We start from the raw sequence: 16,782 nt of genomic DNA, 5'->3' as shown, positions 1-16,782 counted from the left end.
ATAACAGTGATAACTTTCAGAGTAAAATTTAACAAGTAGTTAGAGCAAATTTCAAGGAATGTTATGGGTTACAGTTCCATAGTTTCAGTTATTTCCATTATTGTAAAATATAACATATATACAGAAAGGTGTTAACGTTTGAAGTACAGTTCAACAAGCAGGTAGGTAATTTTAAAAAATGTTATGGGTTACGGTTCCACAGTTTCAGTTATTTCCTTCTAACTATTCTAATACCCTAGCATCTAAATACATATATATATTTAGTATTCATAATAGGCACTATTAATATCTGCATTAGGCTACTAAGATTTTATTCGTAAATATGGCAAAGGAGTATACTTTTAAAAAAAAAAAAAAAGGAAAACACAGGTAAACCTGAAGTTAACAGATTGCATTCCAAACGCCAAGTCAGTTTGGAAATTGGAAAGCAGATGTGTGTTAGGTGCTCATATACCCTTGATCAGACTGTGGTCTGTCTCTCTGTTCCTTCTTCAGTAGGATCGGGCACTTAAAAAATGATGTGCAGCTATGAGAAAACCTAAACATTAAACCTAAACATCAATTTTATTGATATAGAGACATATCCGAATCTAAAGCATTTTAATTGTGCCCTTTTTGAATACCTTTTCTGCTAAAATTGAGTGGAAAGATGGCAAAATATAGACAGTGCTTGGTAATTATCTACATCAAAGGTCATCTGATTTCAAAACTTTCAAAGGTACCAATAGCCATTTATTTTGTAATAAGATTTAAAGTGCTAAAAGTGAGTGATTTAACCTCTTGGTCCAACAGGAAATGGTTAAAGATAGTTGTATGTCTAATTCACAGAAGAAAAGAACAACGTTCCTCAAAGGGGCAGCAAGAGTATAAAATATTCCCTCTCTCCTTTAGTTCTATGGGTTTAATCATGAAAGGAAAAAAAAAACAAACACTTATTTTAAAGGAACCATTGTAATCAGTTCAAACACATCAGGGCAGTTGTTTTCCACACCAGATGATGTGGAAAAGTATAATTTTTCACCAAAGCCTCAAAAGACAAAGACCTAACTTTCTCCTCCCATTTCTCATTCTCCCAAAAATCATGAGTGAATAAAACAACCTCTATTTAATATGAGTTCCTAAATATTATTCAGATTTTGTTTCTTTTTAGTAGAATGCTAAAAGTCCTACCATGAAGTTACAACCATTAAAGTACAACTACCCATTAACTACCTTTTCAGATTTTCAGATGTTAAAAATGGTCACTATTGTTGATGGCAGCTGCTACAGAAGGGTAGCAAAGGGTAAAAGAAGTCTCCAATTTCATCTCAAAATTGAGAATTGAATGGGAAATGCAAACTAGTTAAGGGAACTCATAAGTTATCATGGTGTCTGTGAAGACATATACTAGTTAGAAGGTTTTTTATTCTTTTATCTACAGGAAGGGGGTGGTTAAGAAATCTATTTAAGCACAGATTAGATTTCAGTTCAGAGACTGTTACCAAACAAACAAAATGCGGGCCAGATGCAAAAACATTAGAAAGTTTAATGTTGCTGACTCCACTAAGATGTATCAGAAGAGCTTCTACTGTCACTTTTGGCAACTTTCTGTGTTAGTTCTCAGAAGCCCACTCCAAAGGTAGAGGTTATCACAGGGAGAACTCCAATACCTGCCAGTGCTCTCGCTTACGCATGAGCCACGACCACGGGGCAGGGAATGTGGCAGGGAGCCTGGTGCCACATGGTGAACCTCATGGTGCAGCATCACACACCGGGGCTATCCGCGCTGAAAATGTGGCTTAGGTAACATCACCACGATCCATCAACACTATGACATCTAAAGAGTGATCATATGACTATTGGACAAATCAGGGTTATGGCAATCTCTCATAATCTAGTGTTTCAAATTCATGATGCAGCCTGAAGTCACAGGACTAACTGTAAAATGTATTTCTCTATGCAGGTGAATAGGAGACACAGACCGTTTACCTTTTCCACAAATTATTCCTGGAGTGAGTTTAAACACACCAAAGAGACCTCTGAAGCAGCACACAGTGGCCTCCAGAGCTCATGGACTTGCTGCATGTAAAATCAAAATAATAAAATCCCTGACATCTATGTTACTGGCCACTTTAAGCCACAGTGACCATTCTGAGAGGAAACTGAGAGGAAACAGATTCATCACATTAAGTTTATCAATAAAAGCACATATATGGACACCATGTAACTTAAAGGGACTATTTTAAACCTATTGATTTCATATTAAGATGCCCTTGATTATAAGATGCACCATTATTTTATGTAACACTAAAAAAGAAAAAACATTGCCAATTAAACTACAACCTACCAATAATTATAAGACACATCCCAGTTTCAGAGATGTTAAAATGTGAAAAATTATGCACCTCAGAATTTATGATATATGGTAAATACTTTTATTAAGAGATCTCTTAATAAAAGGATCCCTTTCCTTTTATAATATCTCTAAGATATTTTTGGTTTTGTACAAAAATGTCAGAGAAAAATTTGCCATACTTTCAAGTTTCTCTCTGCTTTTGCATTTTCCCCAGAGCTTAGAGTCTTTAAAAATACTCACAGATAAATACAGATGTCAGCTCAACACAACCTTGATTTATTTAGCAAAATTATTGACTAACTAAAATAAAATATCAATCCTTGATTAAGGAAAATATAAAGCCAGAAGGAACTAAGCCAGGACATGACAGTTTTCGAACACACAAGCAACCTTGGAGGTCATTTAATCCAATGTCCCATCTAATACAGAAATCCTTTAAGAAAAACCTGAAGCAATCCCTATTTCCATTTTCTAGATTCTTTATACTTGAGGGAAAAATATTCCTGAAATTCTTTTGTCCTGGAAAAGGAAAGGAAACTGGAAAGATTTTTTTCTTTCTCTCTGGCATCAGGAAGATTTTGATCTCAGGTTTAACTCAGACATTCAGATACATTTCTGTAAGTAGAGACACTCTGTTGGAAAATAGGACACAATGGAGCAAAGTAACTGGATTGGCCCTCAGATGGCCCTGAGTTCTAGACCCTGTTTGGCTATGAAGTGGCCAAGAGACTGAGTAAATCACTCATGATCTCTGGAACTGTTTTTTTCCCTATAAAATAATTAACTGATTTCTAGAATACTTTCATGTATAAATTCTCTGACTATGAAAACTGAGATGGACTACCTACTCCTGGAGTAAAATATAGGACAAAGCAGATCAAATTTTGAAACACTCTCCATTTAGGTTAGAATTTCTGCTAAAAATGATATATGTTGGTATTAAATAACACTCAGTCTTCACTGGCTTCTAAAAAAGTCTTCTTAATTAAGCATTGCCCATTGGAGGAGGTGAGAATATCTGCTATTTTTAACTGGAAGAAGTTAAGTGTATTGTAACATATTCAAAGAAAAATAGAAGAAAACTTTAGATGCTAGAAGTTGCTTTGTTCTACAAGGTTGCTGGTATCTTTTGTATAATGGCAGGGAGAAGGGCCAGAAGAAAACAATTGTTGGAATTGCAGAACACCTTTACTCCCCAATTTTAGGGGTACAAGGGGCAGGGATATGGCACTTAGCAAGTATCCAAGTCACATAGATCTGTTTCATTTTATTCACTACACATGTATCATTTAACTCACATATAACCTTCTGTAAAAACAATTAAATGCCTTTTTTTGTTTAATCTATGGATTACAAATGCTACTTATAGGTAGAAGAACATAGTTGGCAGGATAGTTTAACTAAGTTGATTTCTGATTGATAATGGCTTTAAATTGCTAACATCTTAAAACATTCTAACCTATCTATTCAATTAAAAAATATATATCAAAGAATGCTGATTAAAAATTTAAAATATATAATGAATAGTTTTTCTATTTATTATAACTTACTAAAGAATGACAAAGTTTTAAAAATGAGTAATTTCACAAGTTAATAACAAATCAGTTTCTTACAAGTAAATACTCTGCTATCTGATTATCATATCTGGTATAATTAGCACACAGTTAAGCGCAGAAAAGTTCTCTGAAAAAAGAATTTTAAGTTCTGCCAATAGACTTAATTATAGTCTGTGTGGATAAGTGCGTAACTTGGAGGTTCAAAAATTTTAAAGGGTAGAGAGGTAATATATGAATCACATAATGCTCATGATTATACATAAAATATCACTTAAGTGATCTTATTTCTGAACAAACGTTTTGGAATTTTTATAACTGAGGGAGTATTATCCTCTTCAAAGTAAACATTCATGTTGCCACTGTTCTAAATATTTTTGAAATTTATTTATTCACTCAACAAATATTTATTGAATGATTATGATAGGTCACATGCCATGCTAGGTGCTGTGAACCAAGGAGAAATAAGATGTGTGTTCCTATGCTCAGGAAGTTCAAAGTCTTGAGGAAGCCAGTAATTCAAACAGAAAGATTGCTAAAAATCATAGTGAAAACCACAAAAGATGTGAGCCAAATATTGGTGTATTGGAGAGCAGAGTCATAATGTCTGACTGGGTGATCACGAAAGTCTGCTCTTGAGGATGTGACTGTCTCTGGTCTCAAAGGATGAGCAGAACATGACCAGGAGAATCAGGAAGACCAAACAGGAGGAGAAGCTGTGACAGGGGCTGGCATGTTGAAGGAATGAAAACTACACGTAGGGTCAATAACGGTAGGTTCTTCTGAGCATCCCTAGTGATGGGGAATCCTTATCAATTAAGCCACGTAAGACTATGCAGCATGACACAGAGAGAATAAGACGGCTCATCAGGCTGAGCAGTATCATTTTTGGTCAGAATGAGAATAGCTTGAGTGGGTTTGAAGGCAATTCCAAAGAGGATTTTAAAACTACTTGGGCAATAGATACATTGTTAGAATAAGCTTAGAAACTGGTTTTAATCCTGCAACTGGTATGTCCCTGGCATATAGAACTATGCATAGCACACTAATCCACAAGACAAGGTCCATTTGTATATAACAATAACAACTGATATTTGATTAGTTCTGAAGGTATTGTCTCATCATTGTAATATATAAATCATGAATGTTTGTTGAAAAAAAAGAATCTTATTTCTTTATAATTACAATCCATGTTTTTCTTTACTTCTCTTTTTTCCTCCATTAAACAGTGAGTTCTATGAGGGAACAAACTGTTTTATTCATCTTAGTATCCTTGACACTAATAATAACTGTAACGATAACAGCTAAGTTGTATATAGCTCTTACTGTGTGTCAGGCCCTATTGTAAATGCATAATACATATTAACTCATTTAATTCTTACAAACCATGTCAGGTGGATACCATTAGCACTCCTATTTAACAGATGGGAAAACTGAGGCCTAGGGAGGTTCAGGAGCTTGCCCAATATCACATGACTAATAAGAAGGGCCTGAATTTGAACCCAAGAAGTTTTGTTCCAGAATCCATGCTCTTAAACTCGATGCTATACTACCTAGCACAGTGCCTGGATCATAGAAGATATTCATTAAATAATGAATGAATAAATAAATCCTCTCCCTTTATAAATTATTACTTCCATGAAAGGAACAGCATTTACCTCACCTAGCAATGGAAATTCCCATTCCACATAAACCAGCTTCACTGAAAGTTATTTTTGTTATCATCCCTAATATTTGCATGCAAATCTCTATCAGCCTACTCGTGTAGCAACACAAAACCAAAATTCAGCAATGGTCATAAAATCATGTTTAAATACCTTCTAGTTCACCAATTTTTTTGGCAAATACTTTCAGTTGTTTTTTCAGTTTCCGGACAGTCTTATCCTGTTTTTCAAGTTGTTCCATCAAATCCTAAAGATCAAAATGAGGAAAAAAAAAAAAAATGAAAATAGGACTTATAAAATTCACAGAGAGAAAGCAGACACAAAAATCACAAAAACAGCACTGTTAGTTTTACATGAAAGCTCCAGAAAAGCTCATTGGTGGAGCCACCACCTGACCAAAACTGGCTGGCATGGAAAATGCAGCTACAACAAAAGCCAAATGTTAAAATATACAATGCAGTAAAATCCTTTACAGCGTGATGGATAGCAGCCTCACTGTGGAGTCTTTTCAAGTAGACTTCATGTGTGTAAAACAATAAAATATCTGTAGAATGTATTGTTATTCCAGTGAAATGTTTTCTAAAGGGGTAATAGGCAAAATTAAATTTTGATGAAAGCACAAAAAGTTTTGTGGGGAAGTTTTAAGATGATTGAACATTGGTAGGGGATATGACTGATGCCCCTTGTGTGAAGCACCATCTCCATGAGACCCATCCTTTGTAGATGCTAAAGTTATCCCTATAACTTAAGAAAAGTTAAGTTTTGAGAATTAAAACATAAACTGAAACAACCACAGGGAACAGGATAAAGAGCAGGATAAATTACCAAAGTAACAATTTCTCAGTGGCAGGTGGCATAAAATGCTCATAATATCTCTCAGGGAGTATAATCTCACCTACAGAGAAAAAAGTGATAATTTCAAATGCTTTATGCAAAAAAGAGAAAATAAAAGCACTACATTGCGGGGGGGGGGGGATAAAAAAAACTCCATGATTAATGGCTCTCTATTAAATCAAGAATTCTCTCAAATGATCAAATGACAGGCATAGTTAAAAGATAATAGTTAGAAAGTAAACAACAGCAGACTCCAAAAGAGTCTGGAAAAAAAAAAGCATCAGTGATTTCTCATGATATGGAAAAGAAAAGCTTTTAAAAATACAAATATTCATTCATTTTCCAGTTTGGACAAGAGTGGATTAAGATACTAGACCAATGATTCTCAAGAAATAGTTGCTAATATTTCAAGGTGTTCAGTTGTGCTTCTTGGATTTTACTTATCTTTCAAGTGGCATTTTGCTTCCATCACACTGTAAGCCTAGTGTTATCAACAGACCAAACATGACAATGGACGCAGGACACTGACAGAGGTGACACCACTGGCTAAAAGAAAGCTGTGGGGAGAAATAGGTTTTGTGAAAGTTTTTGAGACTTCCTGGGAAAGGGCAGGAAGCCAGTGTGCTCTTCAGTTATAAAGTGCCAGAAGTAGCAGGAAGACAACGGAAAAGCACTCTGAGTTTACATACAATCATCCGTTTGTAAAGTGAAATCCGATATGATTGATACTTCTTAGGGTCATCTGCATATAATTCCTCAAAATACTGAAAAAACAGGCACAATGGATATTTGTTTTTCTCTGTGTCTTTGAGGGGAATCCTATGTTTCAGCACAACAAGTTTGAAATACTTTTTAAACAATAAAATGGGATATACTCAAAAGGCAATTGCTTTGTCACCTGACATTATCATTTTATCTTTCTAGTATAGATGATTCTAATTTTTCTCATGATCATCATGAAAAAAAAAACAGGAAGTAGGCTATGGCCCGCACTCCATCATTCATCAGGGAAAGAGATCCCAGATAAGGCTGTCATTTTCCAACTTGTCGCCCCATGTATGATGCTCACAAGTTGCACTTTTTTTTTTCTGCCAGCAGCGGCTGTACGAGTGGGGGAAGTAAATAAAAGTGCAAATCATGGTCATGTTAGCATGCTAGTTTGAAGTTGGAGAGGCAGATGAGATGCTATGGCCATCCTTCCCTCAAAGACAGCATGGGGGAGGCCTGGGAAGCATGTTCACTAGAGCAGAGAGAAAAGGCATTTTTCTGTTTGTTTGGGGGAGTAGCTTGGTGGGTGGGTCATGTGGGATAGAGTTTCCAAAAACACTAAGCCCAGGTCAACTGCTGCATTCATTAACATTCTACTCTAGTGTTTCCTAAAGCGATACGTAGAAATATGATTGAGAAACCATAATGATTTTGAAAACTCACAGCATTTCATTTATTTAAATGTGAATCCATTTTCCCTAATTAGTAGTCAGTGTTATGGCAGGAGAAGCAGCTGAACCAAAAGTTTTTCCCCTTATTAACAAGCAAACCCATTAACTAGACTTGACTAGATTGGAATTTAAGAGATTAGTTTATTTTTATTTAAGCTATGGAAAATTGCCAGGCTAATTAATATCACAAACAAAGTTGCAAGGGAAATGCTTAATCAATTTAATGAACAAACTCTGGGGATCCAACTACAAAATAGGGATTGGGTCCCACAAGCCACCCAGAAGCATCTTTACTTCACGGTTTCACCTTGTATTTTAAAACAATCATTTATAAGCACAGAATTTGTACACTGATCAATCAATATTGTATTATTCAGTAAAAGTTATCAATTCTTAGCATCAAAGCACTGTTAGTTTAATTTAAGCAATAATATATCTGAAAGTAATAAAACATTTAAAAAATATTCTATGATTCAGAAGACTTTTCCCCACAAATTAGTGAGATTTCAGTCACTCTGGAGAGAGCGCAGATACTGCCCTCCTCCCTCCATCCACCCCCACAATGGAGCCTCATGCAGAAAGTTATCTTCTGAGGCATAGACAGACTACGAAAAGAATCCCTTTGGGTTTTACTTCTAATTCCTGTAAAAGATGGTTGAGTAAATGACACTAAAAAACTATTTATAATTTAAAGTATCACCAAAGGAGTAATGAAGGTATGATTAAGATTATTAAATTTTCAGAGAAAATTCAAACTATTTCCCTAAAGATCATGAAAAACCTTTTTTTTTTTAAAAAAAAAAAAAGACACAGTTTACCATCACTAGTCCTAAACTGGTGATGCTACAATATAGATTTTATATAGAAATATGGAATTATAACTTTTCAATAATTTAAATAAAATAAATATTTGTAAAACTTTTGATTTTTAAACCTTTGTGTATTCGCAGTAAAAGTTATTATGCTCTTAAGAAATAAATATTTTAGAAAATATTTTCTGAAAGAAAGAAAGAAAAAGAAGGAGAAAGAAAGGAAGGAAGGAAGGGAGGGAGAGAGGGAGAAAGAAAAAACTTGGACTCCATGCTAGCTTTACACTGGCAAGGAACAAAATCTTCACTGCACAACTTAAATTCTATTATAAAGAACTAGAAATGTGTAAACCTGAATCCTGAAGACCCTCTTCCCTTTCCAAAAGCCCCCTTTTGGTTCTACCAACTGCTTTCCTGGATCTGAACTTTATCTCCTGCTTGTATGCAACCTCCATCTGCTAGAAATGGAGGGTGGGAGGGCCTCAGTGGCTGCTTGGGGACCAAAGGTAAACAAAGCCCGTCCCCAGTTTCTGTTGTGATAATCACATAATAAACCTCCTCAAATGGTAGATAACCTGCAGCTGGGGTTGAAAGAGCCAGATCCCCAGAGTTCTCAAAGATATCAAAAGCCTAGCATGTAGCTGGTGGCTCTCTTTCAAGCTAGGTATGAGAACACTGAGGCATTCAAGAACCTTCCATGAGAAACTTAATCCATGCACAGGCTTTTTTTCATTTCTATCAACATATTAATATTTTCCAGACTTTGTATCTGTTAGAATAGGAGGGTAACAAGTGTGGGATGGTAAGCTTTTCCCAGCAAGGAAAAAGATGAGTTTGATCAAAAAGAAAGTCGTAGTGCTGGGCAAGGAGAGGCGCTGCCTGCAGAAGAGTGCAAGGGATGGGCCATCTTCCCCTCACCAGGTTTTCGTTGGTCAGCCGGGTGATCTCGTGCTGCAGGCTGGCCTCGATGCGGGCCTCGGGGGGAAGCTGCAGGTTCTGGGCCAGCAGCTGCTGCTGCCGGTTGTTCTCCTCCTTCAGGCTCTGGATCTCCCCACGGAGGGCCTCGGCCTCATTCTCATGGCTCCTCTTCTGAGACTGGAGCTGGGATTCCAGGAGCCTGTGGAGAAGTCACGTAGGTAAGAAGAGGAGGTGATGCCCGAGCCCCCCGCCTAGCAGGTGTGAGACTTACTGCTCACTTGTGAGGGAAGGAAGAGAGGCCACTCTTTAGCTTGAGAAGTATCTCTGATTGGATTAAAATAAAAAAACTCAATCGAAGGCCAGAAATGGAAAGGCCCTCAGATTTGTGTCTTTCTGAATTGCAGACCCTGTTACTACATTTGTTGTACTTAAAGGCCCTCAGAAACAGGAGAGTTTTAGCTCTTTTAAAAGGTTCATAGAAATAATACTACATAAGTTCATTAAAAGATAGCTATTATCTGGCTTACCTCATTTACAATCTAGCATTTAAGTTGGCAAAGACAGTGTCAAAGAAAATAACTATGTACTACAGAGGGCAAGATTACAAGCTCCCAACTACTATGAATATCTAATTAAATATACAATTAAGAATTTCAAAGTGGCTAATTCCAGGCAGACGATGGGATGAGGGTACCATTTTTATTTTCTATTCTTATCTCTGAAGGACAGAAAGGCAGAGGCACTCTGAAATATACACAGATTTACCAAATCTAGACAGAGAATTCTGAAATTTGTCTCTATCTCTTTCTATCATATATACGTATATATGTATACATTCAGGTAAATGTATACATGTATACATACATCTATACATACTATATAAACACACATACATATATACACACATACATACATATACATACACATGTATTTTAATTTGTTAGCTTCTCTTTCCCATAAACTCACATATCAGTAACAGAATCCAAACAAAACATGGTTTTGGAATATAAATATTAGTAGGACAAACAAAGTGGTTACTGCTTCTTCAAGCAAACATATAGTCAGCTATGCCCATAAGTAGATCAGGGTATTGGCAGTGAGAACACCAGAGTCATAGCAGCCTCCCTTTGCCGTGCACCCCTGCTTGTACATTCATCCCTTTTCTAAACACAAACCAAACTCATGGTTAGGAATTAACTAACATGAAGAAAGAAATGACATTCTATTTTTCTAATCCCCTTGGTTGCGAACTGCTGGGTAAAACTTATTGATGCCATTGCAAGTAAACTGTTAGTAGCAGACTAAAAACATTTTGGTGACTACAAAATTTCAACAGAATTTGAACCTATTTGCACCCTGAAGTTGAAGACAATGGTTTGTGATTAGGAAAAATAAAGCAAAATAAGCAGAAGACTCTTAAACAAACAGAAAATTAAATATTTTTAAAATTTAATCACAAAAATGGTATTTTTGTGAGATTTTTTTAAGACACAAATATCGTTAGAGCAGATGACTGACTGTGTTAGAAAGGTGCTGCTATTTTAATTTGATTTGCTTTCCCCTAAACATATTTAACATGTTGAGGATGGGTAAGTATTCTGAACTATTGCACTGAAGGAAACCCTCCTGATGTGCTGTTTCACAAACTGAATTTCATGATAACCACACAGAATGTCAAATCATGCACTTAATATTGCTCCTAGGCAGCATGATAATAATGTATAACAATGTAGTCACATTGCCACAGGTATGTTTATCCCATAGCTTAATCATTATTATGAATAAGAAACTACTAAGTAATGGGTATTAATCTCTCCCACAGTAGTCTGGGACCTCGATGAAAGGTTTTGTTTTTCTTCCAACTCCCAGAGAGAGAGATTCATAAATTTTAGTGTCTGAAGGGGACTCTAGAAAGCATCCTTCATTTATGGGAGGATATATTCACCATTGATCAATTTCAGCTTTAATTGCCTCCCCCTAGTGGAGAAGCATCCCCTTACGAAGGTGTTTGGCTGAAAGGTCCAAGTCTGACTAAAACTAATTTACCCAGGAAGATAATTAATGCAGAAGAAATACAAGTGTTAAAGTCAGGGGGCCACTGTTAGTAAGAAAAACAACAAATTAATAACATTCCATTTTGACGAGACAAATATAACCTGTTGGCTTGTTTTAACCCTTCATAAACCAGCCACAGCTCTCCATCCTCATTCAACTCATGGCAATCCATAGCAGATGATCTTCCATGCAAAAGGAACAACAATGCAAAACACAAAGGGATACAGGATGGTAATGAGATGATGATGGTCAAGAGCAGCACATGGTATTTAAGTATTTGATTAAATGAATGAATAAGATTGTTATTAATTAGAGATGACTTTAAAACTTGACCACAAAAATTATTTTTGCTTTTTTTTTTAAATAAATGGACAATATACATCATTACAAAAAATAGGCAGAAACTAAAGAGAAATAATCAAGGGTCTAGAGGTAGTTTTCCTGCAAAATAAGTAATGACTGAGAAGTTGAAGAGGTTCTGTTTTTGACATTTTAATCCATTATCAGAGTAATCTTTTATGTCACATATTATATTGGAGACTAACCATAACAGTCACATACAGATATAACAAAAACTTCAGCTCTTCTATTTGTGTGGAAATCTTCCTAATCCATTTCAAAATGCAGTTTTAAGTCTTTTGGATAGGATCTTGTTTTAGGTTAATAAAATCTGATTTCCCATTTAGAAATTGTTTTAAAAAGTTCTTAATGGAGTAACTTATAAATATCAGCTTTTATGACATGGCTCTGAGAAATCTTTTTGTGTAAAAAAAAATTAATTTTAAGACCTAGAGAAACTGCTTTTATATTAGAGATGTGTCACATTTCATCAATAATATACATAATTAATAAATACTATATTGACGTAGTTTTTTTCTACTTAGGATGTAAAAATAGTATTACTGAATGTTTACTAAGTGCCAGACACTGTGCTATATCCTTTCACATGTACCATATTTATTTAGTTCTCCCATTAACCCAACATATAGGATTTGCCACATTTTCAGAGGAAGACACAGAGGCTTAGAAGTAAGATACTTGCAGAGGTTACACATCAGGTTAGTAGTGGAACCCAGCAATATCTGACTCCAGAGTCCTGGTTCTTAGTCCTCCTGCTATACTTTTGTTGTTATTATGTTTGCATAAAAAAAAATTTCAAGAGAATGCTCTTCTATTTTCCCTCTGCCATCTCACCCTAGTGAGCTTGTTTATTTTCATGGTCTCAGTTATGATTATAAACCAATGACTATAAAATTTATAACCTCAGTCCACAAATCTCTCCTGGCTCCAGATCTATATGTTCAACAGCCTAAAGGATTTCTTGCCTTGGATGTCTTCTTGGCTCCTTAAATTCAACATGTGCAAAACCAGTGATAATCTCCTCCCTGCACTTCACCACACTCAATTACTAAACAGCATCAGCATGGCTAACCAATTGTGGATACCTTAAAGTCACCTGCATTCTTCCCTGTCCCTCACCCACATCTAGTAAATGACAAGGCTTACTGATCTCATCTTCCTATGTATCTTTCAAAGTGTCCCATTTTCCTTGATCCCAGTTCCTACCATCTGAGTCCAAGTCACCATAATCAGACACTGGATTGCAGTAATAGCCACTTACCTAGTCTTTATGCTTTCAATCTTGTTCCACTGCAATCCATCCTCTACATAATAGCCAGGACTATCTTTCTAAAATTAAAATCTCATTACATCATTTTCCTAATTAGAACTCTTCAATAGCTTCTACTATCTTTGGGAAAAAGTCCAAACTCTCTTGGCTGTCTCGCTAATAGCCTGTAAGCTCTGTGAGGGTAGGCTCTGCACAAGGTCTGGCTTGAAGTGGGCATGCAATACATATCTGATGATTAAGTAGCTTAGTGGATGGATGAACAGTGTAATATGGCTCTTTCTATATCAAACATTCTTAGATATAAGATATGTTCAGAATTTACATTCGTAAATTAAAATTCAAGTTTAACAAAATAAGCATTCTTTATTCTTGTCCATAAAACAGGCAAGATAAGTTACATTGCTTTTTGCACGGCAATATTCTTCAGTTTGGGAAGTATGTATATCTATGTATATGAGTCCTGACACTTTGCATCAAGATACTTTGACTGTACATTGATAATACAAATCTTCAGAACTGTTTTTTTTGTGTGTGATCATCACTGGTCATGGTCTTTCAAAATGGTCCAGCATGTAGTCTTTTAAGTTCAGGGTTCAACAGCCCCAGTGCTCTATTGGAAAAGGGGTGGTGGAAAGACTGAGGGAATCCAGATCCAAGCCTTCATTCTGTAATAATCTGAGCTATAGGGAAAGCTGTCATTTAATGACAGCATATATCCTGCATTCTGAATCCGCTCCCTCAAGACTCTTAAGTATAGAAAGATGGAGCTAAAATGCCTTCTGTAACTTCATTCGTGTTCAGGGTAAATGGGATAAAACTGAAGTTAGTATTTTCTCAGAACACCTTAGGGAACATGACAAAAACTTGGCCTCAAATATCAGGCGCCTATCCTAAAAGTCACGGCAACCTTTTACAGTTATGTGGCCAAAACTGATCAATTCCAAATACCTCACCACCTCCCTTCACACTAAGTTTCAATTACTGAAAGCTGCAGCTATCCCTCCAAACCTCAACAAATAACTATACTGAATAACAAATGAAAAGTGACTACCCAATACAGTCCAATGCTGAGCAACTGGTGTTCTTCTCAAGGCAGCCCCTCAAGGATAAGGCCCTAAATATACAAAAATATCTTCCTTTGATGCAAAGAACATTCCTCCTGATACCTCTCAGTATCAATAATGCTAACATATTTTAAATGATATTTTAACTGGAATTATATTGGAAAACTTGGATTCTTCTCAATGGTAAGTTGATGTCTAATACAGCTAAGCATAAAAACTTTGCTTTTTTTATACAACAGGCTGCTTAAAGACTAAAGATGAATACGATTAAATCAAAATTAATAAAACAGGGCTCCAACTTACCTGTTTGTTTCTTTCAAGCCAATATATGCTTGTGCTATTTCTCCTTTATCTTTCATTTTTTGGACATCTTCCAAGAGTATTGTGGAATCTGTCATTGTATTCTGAAGGGAGGAAAGTGATACATTTCTGCATTAAGATTCAACTCAAAAGCTCTGGACCACAAACAACACATCTCCTTCCTTAGAATAGGGGAGTTGATCTGTTTCACCACACTCTGCCCCACCAGAGAGGAAGCCCTCACCTCAGTTAACAGTAGAGGATAGTACAGCAACAGTAGTTAGAAAGAAGCAACTTCACTCCCTCTCCTGATAACTCCTAGTGTTCTACTACAAAGTTGGCGAGGTTCTAAAAATAAAATTGCTGACTGGCTATGTGTACATTATGTAAAGTAACACACACACACACACACACACACACACACACAAACTTAGTATAGAATGCAACAATAGAAAAATAACCAGGCAAGAACACTGAGTGCCCATTTAATGGAATGTACAAAGCTGTTTTTTTCCTACTACCTACCAACCAGCTAGAATAAAACAGTGATTTATTAAACACTGAAAGTTTGACATAAAGCTCACTTTTCCATTAACAACTCAAAAGACGGTGGAATTCAGATGATATGCTTCAGCACATTAAAACTTTTTTCTCATATCTTTATATATCTATAAATAGAAAGGATTTAGCTCCTTGTAAATATCTATAATCTGGCCATTATTCAACTCTTTTTTCCTCTGGTACAGTATAGCATGGTCCATAAGCTTTCAAAATAAACATCTGGCAGGTCAGAATTATTAATGTTTTTGTATAAAAAGGACTTTATTGCTAACATTTTTACGTTCTTTTATTTTTCCCTTTGGTCTAATCTGTCTGAAAACCAATGTAATTTTGAAATCTTGCTTCTACTCAGCTACTCTCCTTTCTCCCACACCCCTCCCCCTCTCTTCTAAATCAGGGCAAGAATGGACAGTAAAACTTACTGCTCTATAACCTCTAAAGAATAAACACTTTAAAACCCAATGACCCATTCTATTTGTCTAAATAGTGTACATTTGATTCTTTAGTCAATGTTTGCTCTAAAGTGAATTCTCACAATGAAGGACTTAGTAGAATATAATTCAAATACCACAAACTTAGAGACCAGTTTCAAGATAATTTTAATGCCAACCAGACACCTATAAATGCCTGATTTTGAATTTCAATGTTTACAAAAAGCATTCTAAAAAAAAATCCCACTTCTTTTAATGCTGCCCTTTATTAAGTTTATAAAAGCACTCTTTGAGAAGACCAAATATAATCTGCTATTATATATATCTGCTATTAACAAAGAGTTTACAGTTACTGATTTTAAAAAACCTTTCCCATAAATACCACTTATAGCATTTCTTTAGTTATGTTTTATAAATATTTTAGTATAGATTTCAGAGAGAATTTCTTTTTCTTCTTTTCTCAAAGCACAGAAAGTCTTTCTATTCCATAAAGAGCCATCCTCAGATTTTTAAGATCCATAAATAATAACTTTCAAAGACCCAGGTTTCTAAATTAAATAATGCTACATGTGCGTTCTCTGACATCTGAGGACCTACGTGGTCCACTTTGGAACTATTGGTAAATCGAGGCAACTTGGTCTAACCAACTAATTCAAGGGACAGATAGGGTCTTAGTACGCTGTTGGCCCGGGTAGGAAGCAGCCAGTCCCTCCCTCATCCTGTCGACCGTGGCTAAGAAGTAGCAATTGGGGAATGGGATCAGACTCAGACCACCAGCATTAGGAAGCTCCTAACTCACTGCTCAGAGTATGTCACTCCCAAGCTAGTGACCAGAAGTTCCTACCATGAAGGAAATTCCCAGCAATATCTGCCATTCAATAGGTGAAACAGATGTGGTGAGAAATTTGACTTTGCAACCTCATCAGGAGCCACTTTTCTTTCTAGCTATGGTTGGCACTCAGGAGGGCAAGCAAGGAAGGGTGTGCTCAGCTCCTCAGGCTCCTCCTTACTCTTGGCCAACAAACCTACAGTTGGAATTAATGAGAGCCTATGCTCTTGCGTGTACTCCAGGTTGAGGGTTCCCTTCCACAGCTTGCAGGAGCCCTCCAAAAACATGCAATTTCTGTGCACAGAAATTGTGGACACTCCTCTATGATCCAGACTGGAGCCTACTACTTCCACTATTGTC

General features: G+C 36.1%; 1 protein-coding gene across 9 annotated transcripts in view; it reads right to left on the bottom strand.

Moving 5' to 3' along the window:
- MYO5A (myosin VA) overlaps positions 1–16,782 on the bottom strand; it is a 263,746-nt gene that overhangs the window by 14,493 nt on the left and 232,471 nt on the right. For 3 of the 9 annotated variants that reach the window (XM_037833939.1, XM_037833940.1, XM_037833945.1), the window contains 5 exons: positions 14,605–14,705; positions 11,709–11,789; positions 9,553–9,751; positions 7,076–7,150; positions 5,706–5,799 (listed from right to left, as the gene is read on the bottom strand). In XM_037833939.1, the coding sequence (XP_037689867.1) occupies positions 5,706–5,799; positions 7,076–7,150; positions 9,553–9,751; positions 11,709–11,789; positions 14,605–14,705 (550 nt within the window). The remainder of the gene's footprint in view (positions 1–5,705; positions 5,800–7,075; positions 7,151–9,552; positions 9,752–11,708; positions 11,790–14,604; positions 14,706–16,782) is intronic. The other 6 variants (XM_037833944.1, XM_037833942.1, XM_037833941.1 and 3 more) reach the window with 3 other exon arrangements.

The sequence above is a fragment of the Choloepus didactylus genome, chromosome 4 (genome assembly GCF_015220235.1).
Source record: "Choloepus didactylus isolate mChoDid1 chromosome 4, mChoDid1.pri, whole genome shotgun sequence".
Classification (NCBI taxonomy): domain Eukaryota; kingdom Metazoa; phylum Chordata; class Mammalia; order Pilosa; family Megalonychidae; genus Choloepus; species Choloepus didactylus.
The sequence above is the reverse complement of the archived record's forward strand: the minus strand, read 5'-3'. Positions and strand labels throughout refer to the sequence as shown.